The following is a 14,256-nucleotide window of genomic DNA, read 5'->3' on the forward strand; positions in this document are numbered from 1 at the left end:
ACCAGATGTTCTTGTGGGTCATTGTTGTACCTGTGTTTTACAGTCTTGTTTGAACGTTATTCTAAGATGTACATGCTTTTAGGTGAAATATGCGAGCAGGATCCTTTCTGAACTGCTGTTTTGAGCGTAGATTAATACAAATACATGGGAAGTTGATGTTTGGGCATTGTTTATACTAGCTCTCTTTTTTCCCCTGCGAGTCTGATTCTTTTGTTTTACTTTGAAGCTGTAGAGTTCTGTAAGCCCATAAGGAAAACACCATTATGCATACTCTATAATTATGTATACTGTGATTTCCTTTCCGCAGGTTGGTGATGATGGTCTTCAGATATGCGTTGAGATATGTGGTTGTGCCCTACAGTTGGACCTCCGTGAAGATCCCACCATGAAAAGTCTTATTTATAAAGCAATTGCTCATTTTCTGCCAAATGACTTAGAGATCCTCAGAATTTGTGCTCTTTCAATCTTTTTTCTTGAGCGCACCTTGGAATCTTACTACACTGTTGAACATTTATATAAATGTGCAGATGAAGAATACAACGAGTGCACTAGTTCTGTTCAAAACCGTGTACGTTTTGAACTGCTTCCAATTTTGAAAAAAGGTTTGTTTTTTGATCCCGAGTTTTGGAATTTCTTGATGATCAAGCAGAATTGTTTAGCATTGTTGGGGGATAAAGCCTTCATTAGCTTAAGTGAAAATACACTGGAAAACTCTACTGCAAATACAGAGAAGATAACAGAGTATAGGGCTCTGGGTGACGAGCGTGCTTGTTTAACAGATGTTAGCAATGGTGAGCTTGACCCGGAAGACGTCTCTGAAGCCCAGTCCAAAGGTAATGCCAGAAAGAACGATGAAGCTCTTGAGGCATCTGAAATGTTAGATCAAACCGTACCAAGGCACCGCTGTGTGATATGCAACAAGGAGTTTCTTGGTGGTCACATTGTAAAACATGCACAAGCTCACCAAAAAAAGGGCAGTTTTTCCTGTGTACTTTGCACCAGAAAGTTCAGGCAAAAAGGACTTATGCTGAAGCACTTGAAGAATCACGTCAGGAAGATAGAAAGGCAACATCTTGCTGCAGTTATTGAGGCTGGTCGGCGGGCTTCTGTTCTTAATGAAGTAGAATGTTCTGATGTCACTCCCTCTCTTGAAAATGGGAATTCGGATGGTTCCAAAGATGACGAACCAGAGACTGCAAGAGCACCAAGTGCTGACCAAATGGTCCAAGTGGAGGAGCAGAACACGGAACAGGTATTTGCGGTGGGAAACCATCTAAGTGACCAGGATGATGCTACTGAAAATAGTAGTGACAGCTGTTTCAATAATGTTCCTGATGCTTTAAGTACAGAAAGTTTGCCTGAAGACGATGACAGCTCCAGTAAAGAGTCACCTATTCTGCATAAAGTGAATGGAGCTTTTTGTCCTCAAAAAGATGGTGATGCTATGGATGAGGAAGGAAGCTTTAAGTGCCCTGCTAGTGGTTGTGCTAGAGTGTTTAAAAAGATAAGATTCCTCAATAAACACGCGAGGAAAAGTCATCCAACTGATTTGAAGGTGCAGCAGCATATAATGAAGTGGAATAAAGGAAAATGCCGTTTCTGTCAGAGAAAATTTGCCGATTCCCAACATTTTATAGACCACCTGAAGAGACACGTGTATCCAAACGTTTACTTTTGTTTACACTTTAATTGTAATCAGAGATTTAAGCTGTCAACTGAGCTTGCCGAGCATACAAAAAGTCACAGTGTTTTTAAAGCGCAGTGCAATTTTGCAGAGTGCTGCGAGCTGTTTGAGGAGCTCCCTTTGCTGTATGAACACGAGGCTCAGCATTATTTAAATAAAACACCAGAATGTTCTGAAGATGCAAGCGAAAAGGAGTCTTCAGATGATCCTTCAGAACTTTGTAGTTTCCAAGATGATGATGAATCCGTTAATGAGAAGGAAACTGTCGATTTACCAATTCCAACTTGGAAGTCAAGGAAGGATTCTACAGAACCAAAGACATACATTCAAAGTGTGGAGAAGAAGGCAAATAATGTCATTCATAATGGAAATGAAAGTTCATCTGAGGGTAGCACTACAGTTTTAAGTTTGACAGACCAAAAGACATCTGCGTTACAGCCAAATTCTGAACACTGTAATGCTGGTAGTGACCAACTCGTCAATGGGCACAGCGACGTAGATCAGACATCATCAAAGTCATCAGAAATAACTTTGGACAGAGTGGCAGATGAAACAAGGACAGAAAATGGGTCAGTGTTACCAGTGTTACAGAATTGTACTGATACACCACAAAATAATACTGCTGCCTCGCAAGTACCTTCTAAACCAAATCCAACAACAGAGAATACTTCATATGGTGTCATCCTAACAAAGCCGTATGTTAGGCCATTGCCTCCAAGTTACCTTGATGAACGCTACATTAGCATGCCAAAACGTAGAAAACTTTTGGCTGATGAAGTAGATGCTTATTCTGAACAAGATAAAATTTGTAGCAAATCAACAGAAAGATTTAGATGTGGCAACTGCTTGACCATCTACTGTAATTCAGAAGCACTTGAGGCTCACCTTGCACAAAAGAAGTGTCAGACGCTCTTTGGATTCGATTCAGATGACGAAAGTAAGTCTTCTGTACCTTCTGGGTTGGTTGGTTGGTTTGGAGGTAAATCCCAACCAGAAAATGGTCTTTGAAAACAGGCAAACTGATGGAATAGATAAGACAGACATAACTTCCAAGCAATTGTAGTATGCCAGAACTTAAGAGAATTATATAGGAATACTGTGCTAAATTGGAAGTTCAAATTGAACATGCTGTTTAGAATAAGAAAGGGGTAGGGAGAATAGTTTGGCAACTCTAATGGAAAAGGCTTCTTGTAAAACAGAATCATAGAATCATAGAATCGTTAGGGTTGGAAAGGACCTTAAGATCATCTATGGGCTAATTCAGCCTGTCTTTCCTTGCAAGCTTGAAGCTAAACATGTTGAAGAACATCAGCAGTGTTCTAGATGAAGGAATGATTTACATGGGTTAATCTTCATTTTCATCCCAATGCACTGTTTTTTTCTTACAGGTGCCTGATTCGATGTTGTGGGAAAATGCATCAAGAGGAGTGGTGTAAGAAAACACTACATGGAGAAGCATCAGTTCGTTTCCCAGTTGGCCTTAATCATAAAGCAGTCTCAAATTACTGAAGAAAAATATGACCTTGATAAAGACAAAGCACATTTTCTAAACAAAACTCACAGAGGAATAATAGGAGCTCTGCTGCAGGTCTTTAGTCCAGAAAGGTTGCTACAAAATCCCCAAAGTACCAGTTATCCGAAAAGCCACATTCATTCCAAATGCGTGATTGAAGCTTAGTGGCACAGTCTTTCTAGCATGAAGGTTTAAGGAAAATAAGGCATACAGTTGAGCAGGCAGAGAAAGCAGAGGTGTTAATTGCCTTATGGAAATAAAAGCAGCCGATTCCAAAAGCTGCTTTAGTTGGAAAATGTGTGGTTCAAGGGTACCCATCCACAGAACTGGGAAGGAATCATTCAAGAAAGTGTTACATTAGTATACTATGGATAAGAAATGTGTAGAAGAACTATGCATTCTCTTTTCAAAGTTTGAGTGTGTGATTCCATTATCTGCTCCAAAGTACGGAGCTTATTTAACAAACTTATACTCAGAATCCAAAAAGAGGAATGTAGAAAGGAATCTAAGATGGATGGAATGCTCAAATAGCCAAAATCTTGAAGTACAGAGTGTGCAAGGAAAAGTCAATTAATGTGATACTAAACGTGAAAGTTGTGCACAGAGGAAATGAGATGCCTGCAAGAGAAACCCTTTGCGAGGCTATGGTAAAGGTGTGTGTTAAGTGTCCTGTAAAACATCTGTTGTAGGTGCAGGAAGACTTAATACAAGCAGTACATGCACAGATTGTGTGGATGTCAACAGAAGATTGAAACAAATACAGACTGCGAAGGGGGTTAAGCTTGCATTACAGAGCAGAGTTAAACTTCATGCAAATATGGAGGTTCTTCAGCTGTCTGTATGACCAAAAAGAGATGGCTTCCTGTTTTAAAAAGGGAGGTGGGGAAAGGGCAGGCAAAAGCAGAGCACATGTCCAGTTGGAAAAGATCAGGAAGAGCCTGTTTCACATGTGGTACTGCTTAATGGTGGTAGATTGCAACTCAGTACTGTAACTAATTATTTACTGTCTAGAGGAAGGGAGAAAACACATACTGACTCAACCTTAAGACATGTTATGACCCTATCTAATAGCATCTCTTGAAAAGATAGCCTTTCCCAGAAGAAAGTGAAGGAGTTAGGCTTAACTGTTAAGCACTTTATCCCAAATTCACTGTTCATAGAACCAATCAGAATGTGAAGACAGGAAATTTGACTCATTCAGCTCTATAACACTGAAAACAGGACATTTGGAAACCAAAAAGGTGCTGTTGTAGTTGTTGGTCTTTCCACCCCAACCAGAGGTGTGGCAAACGCGCATGTTGTCTAATTACTGTGTTGATTTAATTTATCTTACCCTGTCTTGCCACCTGGAAAGGTTTCATTTGGGATCCTGTTCTCTGCGGGTGACTGCAAAAATTAATGTGACCATAGACACGGAAAGCGTAGTGGTAAAACCTGGTGTGTACTGGCAGAGTCATCACAGCAACGTAGGACAGCCAAAACCAACTATTCCTGCTCAGCTAGTTTGCTTACCAAATAGTTCATCACCACGCTTGTATGATCAACTTGCTTAAATCAACAGATATGTGAAATCTAATGAGCAAAAAATCAAGAGGTACATAAAAGATCTGTTCATTGTAGCAACGGCTCACACTTGCGAACCTAAGAGTTTCATTGTAAAATAGGCTGTTAAGTAGTTCTGGAACTTAATAGTTCAGTAATGCCTCTGCTAATAATCCTCTGTGAAATTAAACATATTTGCATTAATTCTGCTTCCTTTTCCCCTCCTGGGAGGTAAAAAGAATGCAAATTCAAACGAATATTCTTCTGAATGGTAGAACATTCTTGCCTTAACTTTTGAGTTGGATTAACATACAAGGTTATAAAATTATGATCACAGGTATGTGTGCATTACATTAATACTGATGACTGGCCCACTTTGAGATTTGTGTGACATTTGAGGCACCAAAGAATTATTTTTGCAGTTGCAAAAAACCTGACTTAAATGCATCATTCATTATATATACGTATATACGCACACTCTATATATTTACATGTATAAATACATTAAAAGTTTTTAAAACTTAAAATTAATGGGGACCTTATCAGTCAAATGCACTTTCACTTTTTTTTTTGCTTCCAATTAATTTTTAAGGATGCAGTTATATTGAATGTTCCCAGGGTCCCCTTTCTTTGCATAACATTGTTAATTTAGTTAAATTTGCTTAAATATATTTGAAATGGGAAACAAAAGGTTAATTTTAAAGTATTACAGTTTGAAGAATCTGAAAACGCAGAGAATAGATATTACAAACATGTTTGTATAAAGTCTTTTCAATGTACCTTTAATCTTTGGTGCTTTTTTGCCTTTTCCTGGAGCTCCATGTGTTTGAAGATGCTTTAAAACCATGATTTGAGACTTGTATTTTCTTTAAGTGTGTAGATACATGCATCTATGTACATGCATAAACTGTGACCATAATTTTTTGTACCTGCATTAAACTAATTTTTGTTCAAAGATGCTTTTCTTGGACACCACCATTTGTTTATGCTATATGTTCAGTATGTACGCTTTGGAGAACTGGAAAACTGAACTCTTCCATAGGTGGGCATCAGCATCACCTAACACCTGTCAGAAATACACTGAATTGACTTCAAGTAGCAAGTGGGTGGTAACGTTTTTGTTTTAAGTAATGATCTTTTACTTCAAAAGACATTGCATTTCATACAAACTACTCTCTGATACCTGTTGGTATTCTCAGATAGTTGCAGTATTAAGCAACTTTGATTATGAGTGAAGAGATACTTGTGTGGGTGATAACTCTACATGTTTTTAACAGTTCTTTAGTATGTTGAGTATTACCCTACATTAAGCCTGAAACTTCTAGAGCTGAAAAAGGTTCCAGATCTAAAATGGAAAGGGTTTGTTTTACGCAGGCATTAAGCATTGGAAATACTTCTTCAGGATGTCACTGCGATTCAATAAATACAGAAGTACATGTGTAACGTAAGCATGCAGATCTCTTAAAGCTGCCTCAAGTTACACATGAGCTCAGGAGCTTTGTTGGATCCAAGTCTGTGCATTTCATTGCTGATAACTGTATTCTGATAACATTCCTCCAGGTGGCTGTAACTTGGATTTAGACTTTCCTTTTAAGACTGTCTACTCTAACCCGATCACAATTCAATGTAAAGGTCGTGTAAGTTCTGATTTTCCAAGAGCTGCCGCTTGATAGGCACCTTTCACAACGAAACAGAAGTCCTGAAAATAGCTTGAAAGTGGTCATATCTGTGGGGAAAGGTCACTGGTACTTTGGTTATTTAGCCATATTCATTAAAACTCTATAAATTGTATAGTTTGGATAATTTATAACATTAAACTTTGTGATTTTAATATCACCTGGAAGGTTCAGCTGTACTCATTTCTTTTACTGTTTTAACACCAGTGCTATGGACACAAAGACTGAAAGGGGGTGGTAGTGTTACTATTTTCTTAATTTATTTGGTACTGTATAACACCTTTCTGATTAAATGCAATGTATGCATTTTTGGGACTCTTAATTTGTAAACGCTGTTACAGGTTCAGCAAGAAAGGAAATTTGTGCTTCCTTGTTGAATGTTAAATTATTTTACTTTGCATTTTATATAAGAGTACAAATTAAAACTGAGCCATCAAACTGCAATAAATCAACAGTAGTGTTTCATTTGAGAGACTTTTTTGTACTGTACATAGATTTGTTCAATAAAACATTGTCTTTGTTGTTGATAGAAATGGATTTTGTCTTTTGGGGAATCACTCTGAAAATACTGCTGCAGTGTTCAGCTACTGTGTTATGTTTGGTATACGATTGCTGCGCAGCATCTGTGGCAAGCTGCCACATGTTGATGTTCCCGGTGACCAGGTGTGGGTATTTGGATTTGAATAGACTAAATCTAGTGCAGTGGATCAAGAATACCCAGGATTGCCAAGGAAATTGAACCAGAACTCTTTGATTTCCTGTCTCGCTCTCCCTGCCTTGCCTCCCTTTTTGTTTCCTCTAGCTAATAAACTACTTGCTCTCATAAATTTGGGACCCTCTTAGTTCAAGAAGTCCTCAAAAAGGCATAGTATTACACATAAGTGCTGAAGAGAGAAGCTTTCCTGTGCATGAGGGAGAGGAATAGCTCTTTCAGTCTTCAGTCTGAGACGCATGAAGAACACCCCTGCGGATAAAAGCTTCCATCGGATCTAAACCTTAGACACCGTGCACTCCAGCCCTCAAGTCTGCCTCTGAGCATCTTCAAAACACTGGCCACTTAAGATGAATTAAGTAGTCACATACATTGGGACAGACTTTGTCGTTAGTGCATTTACCTCTGGTTTACAAGCACAGAGTTACCGTTTGGATGATGCGCTCCTCCAATAAAGGGAATCAGCCGGAACACAGTGGGAGATGGAAATCTGCTCACCTGGGATCTCGGAGCAGGACAGGCCTGCGAAGATAGACCTAGTGAGAAAGTGGGCATCCAGTGTTCTCTAACATGCATATGGAGAGGAGCATAAGGCTGGTGGAGGTAGTAGGGGTTGAAAGGAGTAACGCTTGCAAGGAAATCTATGTGCTGTTTGAAGAAATCAGCAGAGCCATGTCCCTTTTAATGACTTGTATGGTGTTTACCCCTGGGAGCAATGGCTTCAAAACGCATGGCTCTTAGCCACTCCTAAACTGTTGTGTGAAGGGCCCAAAAGCCCAATTTAGGGCTGTAGATGAGTCTGGATGCAGCAGTTTTAAAGTACCGCTGTTTCTAGTTTGTCTTCTTCCTCCATCATAAAAGAGTTCAAAGTTCCTCAGTGGTTCTGCGTTACAAGTACCAAATACTGGCCTAAATCTCTAAGGAAGATGTGCTGGCACTAGTACATAGAGCTAAGCCTCAGTTTTTGCACTTGATGAGCTTAATGTTTGTTTCTGATGCTGCTGCTACTAGAGATAGTAATCTCTGGTGTGATACAGTTGCTTTCTGTTGCTTTGTTTAGTCCCCTTGATTGAATGCTTGTAGTCCAGAGATAAAGACAGTGCAGTTGCTTTTTAGTTGGCTTCCGAAGGTTCAATACTGTTATCAAAAATGCTGGATTATTTAGTTTTTATTACTCACAGTCTCTAAATCCGTGGTGTTCTTTGACAGCAGTTTTTAAACTGTTTTCTGCCCAAATTTGAATGGTGATTTTTGGTGTTGGTGTAACTTCAAGCTTACCTTTGTGTGATTTTTGACAAGGCCCTTGCTGAAGCAAGTTCAGTTTGGCCATAAGGGTAAGAGTTCTCAGATCCCTGGTACTACGGTATATGCATGTTGCAGGCAAAATGGTTATCAAAACGGCAGTGTATGTACAAGCCATTTGATAAATCCATTGCAAAAGACATTAACCAAATGTAAACTTCTGTGCCCTGGATATTGTTTTAATTCCTTTGCCTGAAACGTTGCCATGCCAGAAGTAAGTTTCTCTGTCCAGCCTGGCCTTGAACACTGCCAGGGATGGGGCATTCACAGCTTCCCTGGGCAACCCATTCCAGTGCCTCACCACTCTCACAGTAAAGAGCTTCCTCCTTATATCCAATCTAAACTTCCCCTGTTTAAGTTTTAACCCGTTACCCTTGTCCTGTCACTACAGTCCCTAATGAAGAGTCCCTCCCCAGCATCCCTGTTTCTCAGTGGTCCGCTTGGCAATGGGTTAGCGTGGCTGGACAAGAGGACAGGGGAAGTTAGGTGTCCAGTGTTACCCAGCTGCATTGTACTGAACACTGAGCTTTGAACCCAAGGGGAGGTTAAGGTTCCTGGATGAATGAAGCACCTAACAATTAGAAACACCTCGATAGACCAAAGAGCTCAGCGAGGTGCTTGGAATAGTCCATGTAAGTTAAAAGAGATGCCAGTTTTGTGGTTGTTGAGTATGCAGATACCTTTGTACTTACCCGAATTTCATATGTTGAAAAGGTCATATTGGGAACCAGACTTTTCTGATCTGTAGAGTTATGCAAGAAATAATTACCGATGATGGCTTTTCAGAGGTATAAAATACGAGTTTAAGGTTATGGAATGTAATTGAACAGGAGGTACAGTTCAACTGAATGTGCTTCCTACTGTAACTAGCTACTGTTGTCCATTTTTAGAATCAATTCTTTCATGCCATACATGTCATCTATCAGCATTATCAGCATTATTGCAGGCTAACTTACTGGAAAATGTAGTGTAGGGTGGCAGTGGTAAAATGAGTTAATGTGAGTGGTCAGTGTCATTTAAGTATGTTATGTAAATATCCTTATTATAGTTTATGACTGTGCCCCCATAAAAGAACTACAGATGACACTAAATTTTATACCTGTCTTTTCTTGCTCTGTAGTCAGTAATTTCCCATTTATTTTGCTTAGCTTTCAAGGGAAGGGGTTAAAAAAGGCAAGCCTGCAACTAGTGTTTCAGTTCAGTTCCTGCCAATCCAAAGAGCCTTGGATGTATTTGTGCTGTCTTGTGTTGGTCTCAGAGCGGCGCCTGTGTGACTTGGAGCAGCAGCCAGCACTGCCTGAAGCTGTATTCCTAAGTATCAGTATCATTAAATCCGGTCCTTCCTGTTTCAGTGCCTGACTTCGGCATTGTGCTTGTGGTAAAGTTGATGTTTCAGGGATATGGAAACTGGAAAACCACGTGGAAAATAAGGGAGTGATTGGTGACAGCCAGCATGGCTTCATTAAGTGCAAATCATGCCTGATAAATTTGGTGGCCTTCTACAACAGGGTGACAGCACTGGTGGATAAGGGAATAGCAACAGACATCTCCTACCTGGATTTGTAGAAGGCGTTTCACACTGTCCTGCATGACATCGGTGCCCCTGAACTGGAGAGACCTGGGCTGATGGATGGACCACCCGCTGCATAGGAAGTTGGAGGATGGTAACGCTCAGAGGTGTGGTCAACAGCTCGATACCCAAGTGGAGACCAGTGCCAGAGAGACATTCTTCAGGGGTCGCTATTAGGACCAGCATCTTTATCAGTAACATGGACAGTGGGATTGAGTGCTCCCTCAGCAAGTTTGCTGATGACACCAAGCTGTGTGGTTCGGTTGATACCCTGGAGGGAAGGAATGCCAGCCAGAGGGACCTCAACACGCTTGTGAGGTGGGCTGATGCCAACCTCATGAGGTTTAACCATGCCAAGTGCAAGGTCCTACACCTGGGTCGGAGCAGTCCCAGGCACAGCTACAGGTTGGGCAGAGAAGAGATTCAGAGCAGCCCTGTGGAGAAGGACTTGGGGGTGTTGGTCAATGAGAAACTGAACATGAGCTGGCTTCAGTGTGCGCTCACAGCCCAGAAAGCAACCGTATCCTGGGCTGCATCAAAAGGAGCATGACCAGGTCAAAAGAGAGGATTCTCTCTGTTCTTACGAGATCCCACCTGGAGTACTGTGTTCAACTCTGGGGCTCCCAATACAAGAGGGACATAGACCTGCTTGAGTGAGTCCAGAGGAGGGCCATGAAGATGATGAGGGGGCTGGAGCACCTCTCCTGAGAAGGCAGGCTGAGAGAGCTGGGCTTGTTCGGGCTGGAGAAGACAAGGCTCTGGTGACATCTTATAGCAGCCTTCCGGTATCTAAAGGGGGCCTACAAAAAATGTGGGGAGAAGCTTTTTTATAAGAAGGTGTAGTGACAGGACAAGGGGGAATGGCTTTAAGCTGGCAGGAGATTTAGATGAGATGACAGAAAGGAATTCTTCCCTGTGAGGGTGCTGAGAGGCTGGCACAGGGTGCCCAGAGAAGCTCTGGATGCCCCATCCCTGGCAGTGTTCAAGGCCCGGTTGGACTGGGCTTGGAGCAACCTGCTCTAGTGGAAGGTGTCCCTGCCTGTGGTTGTGATTGGAACTGGATGAGCTTTAAGGTCCCTTCCAACCCAAACCATTCTATGATTCTATCATATCTGATGTAGTAAATAAAATACTAAATGGAGAGGGAGAGTATCTCTTGTAGAGACTCCCTGAATTATGACAGCAATTTAATCTTACAAGAGTGCTACTCACCTTTTGTTTATATAGGCTGTTTCTTCCCCTTTAGGAATCCTAGCTTAACATTCCTGGTCCATTATCAAAGTTAGTCTAAAGTTTGAGTTAAAACTCTACTGGGAATTCTGAGTTGTGGGAAAGACAAAAGAACTACTTCCCAGATTTTCTCCCCTTTTCCCCTCACCACCTCCAAAGAGGAAGTACAAGGTATCAGCATAATCATACTAAAGGGGCTGGCCTTGGTTTAAGATAAGGAAGGAGGAGGAAGGGAGAGATCCATTCTGAATATTAAAGAGCCTCTCCAATGTCAGTGACGACATTGCACTTGTGGTGGGTTCATCCTAGCTTGATGCCACCAAAACTGCTCTATCACCACTCTTCCTCAGCTGGACAGGAGAAAGAAAATACAACAACAGGGTCAGGTGTTGATATAAGGACAGGGAGAGATCACTCACCAATTACTGTCACAGGCAAACCAGATGTGACTTGATGAAATTCATTTATTAAATCAGAGCAGGGTAATGAGAAATAAAACTAAATCTGAAGACACTTCCCCCTAATCCCTCCTTTCTTCTTGAGCTTAATTTTGCTCCTGATTTCTCTGCGTCCTCCCCCCCCTCTCCAGAGGCACAGGGGGATGGGAAATGGGGGTTTCAGTCAGTTGATCACCATTGTCTCTGCTGCTCCTTCTTCCTTAAGGGGGGACTCCTCATACTCCCCTGCTCCAGCATGGACCCCTTCCACAGAACACAGTCCTCCATGGACTTCTCCAATGTGAATCCCTCCCACAGTCTACAGTTCTTCACAAACTGCTCCAGCATGGGTCCCATGGAACCTACTGCTCCAATGTGGGTGCCCTGTGGGGTCACCAGTCCTGCCAGCAAACCTACTCCAGACTTAGGCTCCTCTCTCCATGGGTTCACAGGTCCTGCCAAGGAGCCTGCTTGAGCACTTGCTTCCCACGGGGCCACAGCCTCCTTCAGGCATCCTCCTGCTCTGGCGTGGGGTCCTCCATAGGCTGCAGGTGAAGATCTGCTCCTCCATGGACCAACATGGGCTGCAGGGGAATCTCTGCCCTAGTGCCTGGGGCATCTCCTCGCCTCTTCCTTCACTGGTGTCTGCAGAGCTGTTTCTCTCACATATTCAAACTCCCTTCCGGCTGCAATTGCTCCTGTAAAATATGTAACTCCTGTTATATAGAATATATCTATGCTCCTGTAAAATAGATATATAAAGAACATATAACATATATAACAAATAACTTTTTTCCCTTCTTCAATATGTTATTCCAGAGGTGCTACCATCCAGCTGGCTGGAGTTGGCTCTGTTGGGCACAGGGGAAGCTTCTGGCAACTTCTCATAGAAGTCACCCCTGTAGCTCCTCCACTACCAAAACCTTGCCAATGCGCTTTTCTCCTCTCAGGATTAGTGGGAATGTGACCATTCCAAGGCAACCTGCTTCCCTTTTCCCCCCTGAAAATAAAGTAATGAAAACCACAGTAAGCATCTCAAAATAATCGGATGTTTTAAATGGCACTTGATTTGTTTCCCCTTGAATTTTAGAGTATTCAGTTAGATATTATACCCCTGAAGGCAGCAAATCTAAGCAAGCTTATTGAAACATAAGCAAAACGAAGGAGAGGTCATCTGTTCTTCTCAGAAGCATTTCCTAACTTTAAGCTTGTAAGGATTAATTTTAAAGTCAGGATTACAGCAGCAAAATTAACTTGGTGGCTTGCAGGTAGTTCCATTTGCGATGAACCAGTTTGGCTTTGTACTCTGATACAGATATGCAGAACACTGCACTGCATATAGCGGTGGGAGGTCTTTGAAGAGTGTGCAAGTAACTGGTCTTAATGTGTAACAGCTCTATGGCAAGGCCACTTGTTTTATACACGAGGCTGCTCTTGTCAATAGAAGCTGTTTTATGTTGCTCTAACTGCATAAAGAGTATTACATCAATATAGACATGAGGGGAAATCTGGCACAGCAGACAGCAAGCATTATTGTGTTGAATCTTTCCAGATGCTTTAGGACTGATTTTTTTATCTTAAAGTTGGACTTAAAATTCATGGGCAAAATAGTTTCAGCTGTTTCTGGTACATGTTGAATTCATTGCTATAGCTCAAGAGTATAGCTATTGTTCTAGCTGAATGCGTGTTGGACAAGCCTGGAAGATCTGCATGGACAGTGTTTTAGGTCTTAAAGAGGAAACAATCATCTCAAACGTATGCATAGTAGGAGGGGGTAGGAATGTGTTCTCTGCTCATGTACATGTTCTATCTTAGGTTTACAAGATCTTGAGGGCAGGCATTTGTTATTACAGATCTGCACAGAGCCTACCATAAAGAAGTCTTCAGCTGTTTGTGCAAAAGCATCACCAGTAATTTTAACTCCTGTCTTTGACAGCCTGCATGTCCTTGAAGCATCTAGGTCTTCCTATTTTTGAAACCACAGGCAGCTTTAGCACCAAAAGGTGGCCTCCTTATGCTACCTGTATTATAGCATGGGTTTGATGAGTGTCTGCTTTTGCTGCCACAGCAAGGTTAAGCACTAGTGGCACCTGTATTTTTCTCAGCACCAGCCCTCACATGGCTTATGGTTCTTAGTTCAACTAGGGCTTCTCTCTTTGAAACATTTTTTTCTGTGATCACTAGTTCTAGTCATGCCAGATACTTTAATACCATATACCTTATCTATAATTCTATCTATTTAGATTAGGTATTAGGAAGTTCTTTACTGTGAGGGTGGGGAGGCACTGGAACAGGTTGCACAAAGAAGCTGTGGCTGCCCCATCCCTGGCAGTGTTCAAGGCCAGGTTGGATGGGCTAGGGAAAGGTGAGGGGGGGGGGGTTGGAACTGGATGAGCTTTAAGGTCCTTTCAACCCAAACCATTCTATAATTCTATAATTTTATTTTTTTAAAACTTTTTCTGTTATTCCCCTCCTTTTATTTTTCTCTCCCCTACCCATAAAGTGATCATCGCTGGTTATTCCACCTGTCACAGAGAAAACACTGCTGAGTGGCTCAAGCCTTGCCTGCTGTAGAAAAGCAGCTTTGGCT

The 14,256-nt window shown here is 41.6% G+C and overlaps 1 protein-coding gene across 5 annotated transcripts in view; it reads left to right on the plus strand.

The window, feature by feature from the left end:
• ZNF654 (zinc finger protein 654) overlaps positions 1-6,948 on the plus strand; it is a 38,024-nt gene extending 31,076 nt beyond the window's left edge. For all 5 annotated transcript variants that reach the window (XM_062623987.1, XM_062623991.1, XM_062623988.1 and 2 more), the window contains 2 exons: positions 308-2,621; positions 3,073-6,948. In XM_062623987.1, coding sequence (XP_062479971.1) covers positions 308-2,621; positions 3,073-3,080 — 2,322 coding nt within the window. In that variant the 3' untranslated portion in view covers positions 3,081-6,948. The remainder of the gene's footprint in view (positions 1-307; positions 2,622-3,072) is intronic.
• The last annotated feature ends 7,308 nt before the right edge of the window (positions 6,949-14,256 follow it).

Source organism: Pezoporus occidentalis, unplaced genomic scaffold (genome assembly GCF_034315485.1).
Source record: "Pezoporus occidentalis ecotype Australia unplaced genomic scaffold, CSIRO_AGI_Poc_V1 ctg26, whole genome shotgun sequence".
Lineage (NCBI taxonomy): Eukaryota > Metazoa > Chordata > Aves > Psittaciformes > Psittacidae > Pezoporus > Pezoporus occidentalis.